The 12,969-nt window shown below is 40.9% G+C and overlaps 1 protein-coding gene across 1 annotated transcript in view; it reads right to left on the reverse strand.

Annotated features, from left to right (window-relative positions):
• Positions 1 to 4,294: 4,294 nt before the first annotated feature.
• LOC133575005 (prostaglandin G/H synthase 1-like) overlaps positions 4,295 to 12,969 on the reverse strand; it is a 51,201-nt gene continuing 42,526 nt past the window's right edge. The window contains 3 exon segments of the mRNA XM_072912097.1: positions 4,295 to 5,257; positions 6,739 to 6,846; positions 8,647 to 8,652. Of these exon segments, the coding sequence (XP_072768198.1) occupies positions 4,653 to 5,257; positions 6,739 to 6,846; positions 8,647 to 8,652 (719 nt within the window). The 3' untranslated portion in view covers positions 4,295 to 4,652.

Genomic DNA, 12,969 nt, shown 5'->3' on the forward strand with positions numbered 1-12,969 from the left:
CAAAACCCAAAACCAGTGAAGTTGGCATGTTGTGTAATTGGTAAATAAAAACAGAATACAATGATTTGCAAATGCTTTTCAACTTACATTCAATTGAATAGAATGCAAAGACAAGATATTTAATGTTTGAACTGAGAAACGTATTTTTTTTATTTTTTTGCAAATAATCATTAACTTAGAATTTAATGGCAGCAACACATTGCAAACAAGTTGGCACAGGGGCATTTTTACCACTGTGTTACATGGCCTTTCCTTTTAACAACACTCAGTAAACGTTTGGGAACTGAGGAGACACATTTTTGAAGCTTTTCAGGTGGAATTATTTCCCGGGTCTCCGTTGGGGTATTTTAGGCTTCATAATGCGCCACACATTTTTAATGGGAGACAGGTCTGAACTACAGGCAGGCCAGTCTAGTACCCGCACTCTTTTACTACGAAGCCACACTGTTGTAACAACGTGGCTTGGCATTGTCTTGCTGAAATAAGCAGGGGCGTCCATGGTAACGTTGCTTGGATGGCAACATATGTTACTCCAAAACCTGTATGTACCTTTCAGCATTAATGGTGTCTTCACAGATGTGTGAGTTACCCATGCCAGATGCTGGATTTTGAACTTTGCGCCTATAACAATCCGGGTGGTTCTTTTCGCAAGGTGGTTGGTGCCTGTCGTGGCGGTAATCCTAGAAACCGCAGCGGTGAGGGATGCCGTCAAGCTGAAGAAAGAGTCCTGTCGGGCTCTTTTGGCTCATAGGACTCCGGAGGCAGCAGACAGGTACCGACAGGCCAAGCGGTGTGCGGCTTCAGCAGTCGCGGAGGCAAAAACTCGGACATGGGAGGAGTTCGGTGAGGCCATGGAAAACGACTTCCAGACGGCTTCGAAGCGATTCTGGATCACCATCCGCCGCCTCAGGAAGAGGAAGCAGTACGGTACATGTTCTGGTGTTCTGCTCACCTCGACTGCGGATGTTGTGGATCGGTGGAGGGAATATTTCGAAGACCTCCTCAATCCCACCAACATGTCTTCCTATGAGGAAGCAGTGCCTGGGGAATCTGTGGTGGGCTCTCCTATTTCTGGGGCTGAGGTTGCCGAGGTAGTTAAAAAGCTCCTTGGTGGCAAGGCCCCGGGGGTGGATGAGATCCGCCCGGAGTTCCTTAAGGCTCTGGATGCTGTGGGGCTGTCTTGGTTGACAAGATTCTGCAACATCGCGTGGACATCGGGGGCGGTACCTCTGGATTGGCAGACCGGGGTAGTGGTTCCTCTCTTTAAGAAGGGGAACCGGATGGTGTGTTCCAACTATCGTGGGATCACACTCCTCAGCCTTCCCGGTAAGGTCTATTCAGGTGTACTGGAGAGGAGGCTACGCCGGATAGACGAACCTCGGATTCAGGAGTAACAGTGTGGTTTTTGTCCTGGTCGTGGAACTGTGGACCAGCTCTATACTCTCGGCAGGGTCCTTGAGGGTGCATGGGAGTTTGCCCAACCAGTCTACATGTGCTTTGTGGACTTGGAGAAGGCATTCGACCGTGTCCCTCGGGAAGTCCTGTGGGGAGTGCTCAGAGAGTATGGGGTAACGGACTGTCTGATTGTGGCAGTCCGCTCCCTGTACGATCAGTGTCAGAGCATGGTCCGCATCGGCAGTAAGTCGGACCCGTTTCCAGTGAGGGTTGGACTCCGCCAAGGCTGCCCTTTGTCACCGATTCTGTTCATAACTTTTATGGACAGAATTTCTAGGCGCAGTCAAGGCGTTGAGGGGATCTGGTTTGGTGGCTGCAGGATTAGGTCTCTGCTTTTTGCAGAAGATGTGGTCCTGATGGCTTCATCTGGCCAAGATCTTCAGCTCTCACTGGATCGATTCGCAGGGAAGCGACTGGGATGGGAATCAGCACCTCCAAGTCCGAGTCCATGGTTCTCACCCAGAAAAGGGTGGAGTGCCATCTCCGGGTTGGGGAAGAGACCCTGCCCCCAAGTGGAGGAGTTCAAGTACCTCGGTGTCTTGTTCACGAGTGGGGGAAGAGTGGATCGTGAGATCGACAGGCGGATCGGTGCGGCGTTTTCAGCAATGCGGACGCTGTATCGATCCGTTGTGGTGAAGAAGGAGCTGAGTCGGAAGGCAAAGCTCTCAATTTACCGGTCGATCTACGTTCCCATCCTCACCTATGGTCATGAACTTCGGGTTATGACCGAAAGGACAAGATCACGGGTACAAGCGGCTGAAATGAGCTTCCTCCGCCGGGTGGCGAGGCTCTCCCTTAGAGATAGGGTGAGAAGCTCTGTCATCCGGGAGGAGCTCAAAGTAAAGCCGCTGCTCCTCCACATCGAGAGGAGCCAGATGAGGTGGTTCGGGCATCTGGTCAGGTTGCCACCCGAATGCCTCTCTAGGGAGGTGTTTCGGGCACGTCCGACCGGGAGCAGACCACGGGGAAGACCCAGGACATGTTGGGAAGACTATCTTTCCCGGCTGGCCTGGGAACGCCTCGGGATCCCCCGGGATGAGCTGGACGAAGTGGCTGGGGAGAGGGAAGTCTGGGCTTCCCTGCTTAGGCTGCTGCCCCTGCGACCCAACCTCGGATAAGCGGAAGAAGATGGATGGATGGATGGACTCTTGCGTTGTGTAGTTTGTTAGGGCAGCCATTTTGTGAAAGAAAAAAACCAATGATGTCAAAAATAAATACAACTTAAGACTTCTACTGACCAATTAACCAATTGTACAAATAATTATCATGCAAACGAATGTGTACTTACATTTTATCGATATCGATGAAGGCAGACTCAATGCCATATTGACTCGCTAGCGCCTCTTGTAGTAAACCATAAGACGAGGCGTTAGCTCATTAACATGCTAATGCTACAATACACATCCATGACATACAGTATATCCATCCATTTTTTTACCGTTTGTCCTTTTATAATATAACATCTGGCAATAACGTTAGTAATTTTGAGTTGAGTACTAATATAAAATGCATTACGAAGTCAACACTAAGTAGGCTCATACTTGCCAACCCTCCCGGATTTTCCGGGAGACTCCCGAAATTCAGCGCCTCTCCCGAAAACCTCCCGGGACAAATTTTATCCCGAAAAACTCCCGAAATTCAGGCGGACCTGAGTGACGTGTTGACAACACACAACAACAGTGTCTACCTTAAAGCAATTCGTCTGCCGTAAACAGCAATGTTGTGACACTTTTAAACAGGACAATACTGCCATCTACTGTACATGCATATGTGACCCACCCATAATGTGTCACATTTTTGTGTTGATTTATTTATTTTATTTTGTGGTTTGAATTCGTTTTTGGAGCTGTCATTACACATTTATCAGTATTCACATTGGTCAGTAGGGGGCAGTAGGGCGTTTCTTCCCAATTGAATGCTATCACCTGCAGACCGGAAGTGTCTTGTCATTCTGATGAGCGCGACCAGTCTGTGAACAATTGAAACGTCCTGTGTGCTTTTTCCTCCTGTATAACTGGTTAGTTTTGGTGAATCAACTCACTGAATAATATCCATGTGATCTTTATACCGGTAAGTTTAAGTACACATTCTGATGGTGGAGCCTAACTCTAAAGTGTTTGTGAGTTGTAGTTTGTAAATGAACACTGAAATTCAAGTATTTATTCTATGTATATATATATATATATATATATATATAGCTAGAATTCACTGAAAGTCAAGTATTTCTTATATATATATATATATATATATATATATATATCTTAACCACGCCCCCGCCCCCCATCTCCCGAAATCGGAGGTCTCAAGGTTGGCAAGTATGAGTAGGCTACACAAACTAACGGTTAGTAAAATGTACCAAACTCGGACCAAGGCGCCTCACGGATAGGTCGGATCATGTGTCAAGCTGTCCGCCATCTTACGGCAGTCATTCATCAAGATTTAAGCAGCAATACTACATGACTGTGCGCTGTATAACCTATGTAAATAAAATAGTTTTTCATGTTTTTGACATGAACTACATCATGTAACTGCTCCAAAAGTAACTGTACTGTGTAACTGCTAGTGTCGCCATTTATTGAAAAAAGGCGGCGTCGTGCTGACGTATGAAACAGTTTTCGCATGCGCAAATATAACAACTTCCAGCTGTGCTACTCCTTTTGATTTCTGAAGTGTATTTCACAATTATTTTAGGTTAATCAGTAGATACATTCGAAAATCCTTCAAATAAATTATAAGACGCCGTCAAATAGAAAACGGTAGTTACCATTGACGCATGCGCAAAGGGATCTGGCAGTTCAGTAAATCGGGCAGTGACATGGTCAATTAAAAATACAACCAATTGGAGGGTACTGATTTATTTTTTTCAACAGTAACGGAAACGTTGCAGCACATATAAAAATAAGAACAAAGTGAAAGGGTTCCTATTCTAGATGTACTAAAATATTAAAAAGGATAGCATAAGTGGGATGAGATGGTTCCGTCTAATGTTTAAACTAACAATAAATAGACATGAAACAAAACACATAAATTACTTAGCATGGCAACAAGCAGAAAACTTAAATGTGGAAGGATGAGTGCCCAGTGAGTGATTTTATTTTAAATATTCATACTGTGTAGAAAAAACTAGATCAAAAGAGTCCATTAGGGAAGTGTATAGGTTTTCCAAGCATGTACAACAAAGTAAGACAATTACTGTTCTAGTCTATGTCAAGGTCAGAGTCGTCATCACTCTGATTGCTCTGCATGATGGCTCCATTGCGAACCGTCTTTGCGACGAGTGGGGACTTTTCGGGCAACATGCCGTACTCTTGCAGCAGTGCCTCCACGTCCACGGCGAAGAAATCCTCTCCCAGCTGGTCTGTCAGCCTCACAAAGTTGCCGATCAGGTCTCCCCCTTTGTACACCAGCAGGGCAGGCAGAGCGCTGTCTCTGAAGAGCGCACTGGTGCTGATGGCGGAGCTGCGCACGCTGCAGAACTTCACCAGAGGATACTCCTGAGCCAAGCACATCAGGCTGCCGCGCATGGCCTCGCAGCCCGGCACGTCGGGCTCGTAGATGTGGATCATGACCAGCGTGCTTTTGTCTTCCTTGTCCAAGGCCTCCAGAAAGTCCTCCCCGCTCGTAAGCTCGTGGACGCGTTCGAAGCGCTTGCCTCGGCACAGCTGCCGTCGCATCTCCTCGATGCGCTGCATGCGGTAATGCTGGAGGAAGTTCTCGTCGTCTTTTCCCTCCTGCAGCAAGTTGTACTCCTGCATGGTCATCTGTACACAGATTTGAAAAAGGTAATCTTGGTTGTTTGGATCTTAATAGGAAATAATGCAGTAACAATTAAACTCTACCCGGAAAAAAAAAAGACAAAATAAATTTCAAACAATTACTTACATGTGTCATATATGAATAAAATTACATAAATTAATGTGGCATTCATTTATTTAATCTATAATCACATTTAATTATCAATTTCAATATTTGATTAATTATGTAGTCATTTTATAACTATTGATTTCATTATTTCAAAATGTAATTATTTCCTGTTGTATTATTTCATTAATATAATTTTTTATGATTCCAAAAATGTCTTATTTTTCCGTTAATTTATTTAATGTAAAAGCACATTTAATTATTCAACCATTTACTTGATTATTTCAACATTGGATTAATTATTTAATGAAATATTTCATGAATTAATCAATTATTTCTTAATTATTTTTTTCCCCCATCATTTAATGGACCTCTGTGTCAGGGCTTAATGGATTTATTTAATCTGTCAAACTCAGCCATCAAAGTCAGTGGGCGGGGCTAACACATAGTTTAGAGTTTGACAGATAAAAGCTTGACACACAGGTTCATGAAATAATTAAATAAATCATTAAATTATGAAATAATGAAATCATCAAATAATTAGCAAAAAATGTAGAGCAGGTTTACATTAAATTAAGTATTAGAAAAAGTAAATGCACATTTACATTAAATACATATTTAATAATACATTTATATATTTGATTACAATAATAATTGACGATAGTAACGATTAGTCGGATAATAAAGCGTACCGGTACACATATTTAATGACTCTAATTTTTCCATCGACTTCTAAATGCATCTTAAGTTATTTTAGGCATGTGCTTACGAACAACACAAATGACTAATTCATTCATAAATATTTATTTATACTGTAACTGTGCTTGCTCATTCAGCTGTTACAAAAACTAAATTGACTATTAAAATGTTGTCCATTTAAAAGAAAGGAAAAGCAAAGTGCTAAAAAAAAAACAATTACCCTTCTTTATGTATTTAAAAAACTGTTTTTGAGACGTTTAAAAAGGTGCACACAGGTATATTGACTACTGATTAACTCCTGGCAGTTTTAGCACTCTAATAGACTCAAGGTGTAGAATTCTATATTTGAAAAAACATGAGTGATGACGTCACGACTATTGTCGGCGACAAATTTTATTGTCGACAAATTTTATTGTCGACAATGTCGACTAGTCATTGCAGCCCTAACTGACACATTTACTTATTTTAAGATTTGCAAAAAGAGGTGCACCTTATTATTGACGGGTAAGGTAGGTACTTTGTCAGCATTATATTTGGCTGACAATCACTGATCTTTGTAAAACAAACAATAGTCAAAGACTGTAGTTATGCCATTTCCCACGTTGTCTTTCTCATTGGTGCTTACTTTGCCTTTGATTTTGTCCTGCAGCTCCTTCTGCTTCTCCTTGTCTTTTTCCAGGTCCAGGTCAGAGCGGCAGGTCATGGACAGCTTCTTGATCAGACGTTCCATCTCGTTCTTCTGCTCCTGCTTCTGCTCCACCTCCAACTGCTTGTACTTTCTCCAGTCATTGATCACACCCTTCGGACCTGTAGGAACAATGTGTATAATAACTTGTATGTGCATGCCGTGTGTGTGCATGACAGTGTGTTATCTACCCGTGTTGACCGCACTGCCATCGAGACTGTAGTCTATCTCCGGCTCAGTGACTGCTGCGTCGTGGATGGTCTTCCTTTCCCCTTCGTCATCGTCGTTATCACTGCCTTCGTCCTCGCTGCTGCTGTAGTAGTACTGCAGCTTCTCTCCAAGGATCTTGTCATCCAAAGTCGTCATGGCAACAGCTCACCTGAAAACAGTCCATCTTCATCAGTGCAACTATGTCCGCGAGACGTCTTTGCTGTTTTCACTCATTTTTCTCCTGAACCAAAATAAGTCACACTTAATTTTGCATAGACAATGTAAGAGTACACTAATGACAACTACAGTAAAAATTCAAAAAGCTGGAGAATAAAGTGAAAGTACAAAAACACATTTAGAATATTGCGACAAAAAAGACGCAGTCTTTCGAGAAGATAGTTGTGATTTAAAAAAAAGAAAAGAAAAAAAAGTAATAATATATGACAATACATTTTTAATTCTATTATTATTTTTTTAAATTTAAATTTTGAATTATAAAGATTTTTTAAACAATTTAATATATTGTACAAAATATAATGCTCCTGGAGGAAATGTACTCTCTGCAGTATATTTTGCACAGAAAAGTTTATTTAAGAATATAAAGTTGTAACTTTAAAGTATAGTATAATATCTACTGTATCATGTAGTATTGGTAGTATTAGGGCTGCAAAAACTAATCGATTAAATCGATTATAAAAATAGTTGGCGATTAATTTAGTCATCGATTCGTTGGATCTATGCTACTTTTTAAAAATATTTTATAAACCTTTATCTATAAACAGCAACATTTACCAACAGCTGAGAAACAATAATCAAAATAAATATGGTGCCAGTATTTTTTCCCCCAATAAAATACTGGAAAGGATAGAAATGTAGTTTGTCTCTTTTATCCGATTATTAATCACAGTAATAATCAACAGATTAATCGATTATCAAATTAGTTGTTAGTTGCAGCCCTAGTTAGTATACAATTGTAGTTCTAAGATTAAAAAACTAATTAATTTGACAAGAATACATTCTAAATGTTACCAGAAAACATGTAATATTAAGAAGAAAAACATGATTTGACATGACTATATAATAACATTAAGGGACTATATTTGGAAATGTACAAATATAAGTCGAAATTCACATTCAGTCATTTGGATTTTTGAATCGACTAGAGTACATTTGTAATCATTACACAAAAATATTACAAAGAAAAAAAAATACTGTATTTTCCAGACTATAAGGCGCACATAAAATCATTTTTTCCCCAGTGCGCCTAATGTAAGGAAAACGTTTGGTTGAGCTTACTCGCCTCTAAGCTATTTTATTTGGTACATGGTGTAATGATTAGTGTAACCAGTAGATGGCAGCCAAACATAAGAGTGTAGACAACACTATGATTGCAAAATGTCTCAAGTAAACAACACCAATATTTTAAATGTTCCATTGAATAAATAGAACACTACACACGGCACTCAAAAATCTATCAAAATGTTTTAGTACGACTTTGGTAAGCTATGAAGCCGCACCGCTTGAAGGATTGTCGGCGCATTAAACATACAAGTATTATAATGGTGTGTGTATAAGGTAAGACATTATCTGGCGTTTTGTTTCGCAATATTATGCAAAATAAATTTTTCTTACCTTCTGGTACCTGCTGATCTGCATTTGGGATCTGTAAAAGTCTTGAAAAATTGCGCGCGTCCGCGAGTCGATAAGCTTTTTCCTCTATCTTCTTGTTATGGGACATTCATCTTCTGCTGTTGCCATTTCTAATATAAAGTAGTGTAAAGTTCTTAGTTATATCTGTCAGTAAACTCGCCATTAAAGCACTAAAACATACCGGTGTAGTGAGTTTACATTATTCACCCAAGGAACTTTAGTTGTTAGAGTTCCGGTGGGACAGTTTTTCCCAGGACATTTCCTTTGTTGTTGTTTCCGGATGATAGGATGCTGCTCCGTTATTATTTAAGTAAATTCTGAATGCCATTAAAACAGTTAGCTCCATCTTTTCACACTTCTTCCACGCTAAACCGCTACAACAAAGATGACGGGGAGAAGACGCTGCCGAAGGTGAGCCACGTAAATAAGACCGCCCACAAAACGGCGCATCCAGAAGCAACTGTCAGAAAGCGGCTTGAAGATGATTTGTAAAACATAATCCATGCAACATTTTGACCAAAGAACCACCATTACATGTTATGTAGACCACAGGGAAGTGGTTTCCATCCATCCATTTTCTACCGCTTGTCCCTTTCGGGGTCACGGGGGGGTGGTGGAGCCTATCTAAGCTGCATTCGGGCAGAAGGCGTGGTACACCCTGGACAAGTTTCCACCTCATCGCAGGGCCAACACAGATAGACAGACAACATTCACACTCACACATTTGGGCCAATTTAGTGTTGGAGTACCCGGAGGGAACCCACACAGTCACGGGGAGAACATGCAAACTCCACACAGAATGGTCCCGAGCCCAGGATTGAACCCAAGACCTTCGTATTGTGAGGCACATGCACCAACCCCTGTACCACCGTGCTGCCCCGGGAGTATTTTCAATTTAGAAAAAAATAATAAATAAATAAATAAATATATATATATATATATATATATATATATATATATATTAGGGATGTCCCAATCCGATATTTGGATCGGATCGGCTGCCGATATTTGCCAAAAATTGCGTATCGGCAAGGCATGGGAAAATGCCGATCCAGATCCAGTTTAAAAAAAAACTCCGGTCCGTGTTTTCCAACGCACCGATTTAAATAATACATTCCACTTTTCTGCTGCTCCCTAATTTCCGTTCCGCATTTTCCAGCACACCTTCAACACATCCACAGGTCTGTGAATTCTCACGCAGTTGCTTTTAGCTGCTGGCATTACACGACAGGCTCTTTTCACTCTTTCCTATGTCTCCCTCTCACAGACAGCAAGTGCACCTTCTTACACACGTCACATGCTGTCACGACATACGTCACATACGTATACGTCCTCCCCGAGCAGAGAGGTAGCAGCATGGCTAACGTTAGCTGTGATGCTAGCGCAGCCGTGCGAGCAACGCTCCCTCTAAGGTGATCGCCTGTGCAATTGCGCACTGTTTAAGCGACCTCTGCGCATAGCAAATCTATGCCACGCACAAAATCAAATAAAAAAATAAGCGCATAACAATTTTCGACACACGGACACGACAGAGAAAACAGTTTTCGTCATCATTGTTCAAATATTGTGACGTCTGTCGAGACGCTTATCTCCATTCGGTGCCACACGCCCACACCATCAAAATGCCGAGGCAAAAATTTCCACATCAACACCGTATGAAAAAATTAGGGATTTTTTTAGTTGTGATTTCCTTCTCTGCATGAAAGTTTAAAAGTAGCATATATTAATGCAGTATGAAGAAGAATATTTTAATGTAGACATGCAAGCCTTGAAAGAAAATTTTGAAAATCAAGACTACATTTCCTGCAAATGGGTGCATTTCTACCCTATATTTTAACTTTAGATTTATTCTCATATCAAACTCTTTTGGCTGTCTTTTTGACACTTACATCCGGCGCCCCCCTCCACACCCTGGATTATAAATAATGTAAATAATTCAATGTGATTACCTTGTGTGATGACTGTATTATGATGATAGTATATATCTGATAGTATATATCTGTATCATGAATCAATTTAAGTGGACCCCGACTTAAACAAGTTGAAAAACTTATTCGGGTGTTACCATTTAGTGGTCAATTGTACGGAATATGTACTTCACTGTGCAACCTACTAATAAAAGTCTCAATCAATCAATCAAAACACATAGAATCATCATACTGCTGTGATTATATGCATCAAGTGTTCATTCAAGGCTAAGGCAAAATATCGAGATATATATCGTGTATCGCAATATGGCCTTAAAATATCGCAATATTAAAAAAAGGCCATATCGCCCAGCCCTAGTTCAATGATGCCATTTCTGTTTGTCATGTATAATTTTGTCTATTTTGTGTTTATCCTTGAATAAACAGGTCAGTTTCTTGTTACCAACCATTGTGTATTATTCAAACTCCCCTAATTCAGCTGGCTAGTTGTTATCAAGAGTACTAAAACCCTTTTCAACATGATTCTGACAACTAAGTAGGCTAAATAACTTTAAACTTTAATACATGCTCGGATAGGCCAGTATCGGTATCGGATCGGAAATGCAAAAACAATATCGGTATCGGATCGGAAGTGCAAAAACCTGGATCGGGACATCCCTAATATATATATATATATATATATATATATATATATATATATATATATATATATATATATATATATACACACACACACACACACACACACACACACACACACACACACACACACACACACACACACACACACACACACACACACACACACACACACACACACACACACACACACACACACACACACACACACACACACGTAAAAGCCAGTAAATTAGAATATTTTGAAAAACTTGATTTATTTCAGTAATTGCATTCAAAAGGTGTAACTTGTACATTATATTTATTCATTGCACACAGACTGATGCATTCAAATGTTTATTTCATTTAATTTTGATGATTTGAAGTGGCAACAAATGAAAATCCAAAATTCCGTGTGTCACAAAATTAGAATATTACTTAAGGCTAATACAAAAAAGGGATTTTTAGAAATGTTGGCCAACTGAAAAGTATGAAAATGAAAAATATGAGCATGTACAATACTCAATACTTGGTTGGAGCTCCTTTTGCCTCAATTACTGCGTTAATGCGGCGTGGCATGGAGTCGATGAGTTTCTGGCACTGCTCAGGTGTTATGAGAGCCCAGGTTGCTCTGATAGTGGCCTTCAACTCTTCTGCGTTTTTGGGTCTGGCATTCTGCATCTTCCTTTTCACAATACCCCACAGATTTTCTATGGGGCTAAGGTCAGGGGAGTTGGCGGGCCAATTTAGAACAGAAATACCATGGTCCGTAAACCAGGCACGGATAGATTTTGCGCTGTGTGCAGGCGCCAAGTCCTGTTGGAACTTGAAATCTCCATCTCCATAGAGCAGGTCAGCAGCAGGAAGCATGAAGTGCTCTAAAACTTGCTGGTAGACGGCTGCGTTGACCCTGGATCTCAGAAAACAGAGTGGACCGACACCAGCTGGACTGCTGCTGAGTGGTCCAAAGTCATGTTTTCTGACGAAAGCAAATTTTGCATTTCCTTTGGAAATCGAGGTCCCAGAGTCTGGAGGAAGACAGGAGAGGCACAGGATCCACGTTGCCTGAAGTCTAGTGTAAAGTTTCCACCATCAGTGATGGTTTGGGGTGCCATGTCATCTGCTGGTGTCGGTCCACTCTGTTTCCTGAGATCCAGGGTCAACGCAGCCGTCTACCAGCAAGTTTTAGAGCACTTCATGCTTCCTGCTGCTGACCTGCTCTATGGAGATGGAGATTTCAAGTTCCAACAGGACTTGGCGCCTGCACACAGCGCAAAATCTACCCGTGCCTGGTTTACGGACCATGGTATTTCTGTTCTAAATTGGCCCGCCAACTCCCCTGACCTTAGCCCCATAGAAAATCTGTGGGGTATTGTGAAAATGAAGATGCAGAATGCCAGACCCAAAAACGCAGAAGAGTTGAAGGCCACTATCAGAGCAACCTGGGCTCTCATAACACCTGAGCAGTGCCAGAAACTCATCGACTCCATGCCACGCCGCATTAACGCAGTAATTGAGGCAAAAGAAGCTCCAACCAAGTATTGAGTATTGTACATGCTCATATTTTTCATTTTCATACTTTTCAGTTGGCCAACATTTCTAAAAATCCCTTTTTTGTATTAGCCTTAAGTAATATTCTAATTTTGTGACACACGGAATTTTGGATTTTCATTTGTTGCCACTTCAAATCATCAAAATTAAATGAAATAAACATTTGAATGCATCAGTCTGTGTGCAATGAATAAATATAATGTACAAGTTACACCTTTTGAATGCAATTACTGAAATAAATCAAGTTTTTCAAAATATTCTAATTTACTGGCTTTTACCTGTATATACATATATATATATATATATATATAT

This window comes from Nerophis lumbriciformis, linkage group LG32, assembly GCF_033978685.3.
Source record: "Nerophis lumbriciformis linkage group LG32, RoL_Nlum_v2.1, whole genome shotgun sequence".
Lineage (NCBI taxonomy): Eukaryota > Metazoa > Chordata > Actinopteri > Syngnathiformes > Syngnathidae > Nerophis > Nerophis lumbriciformis.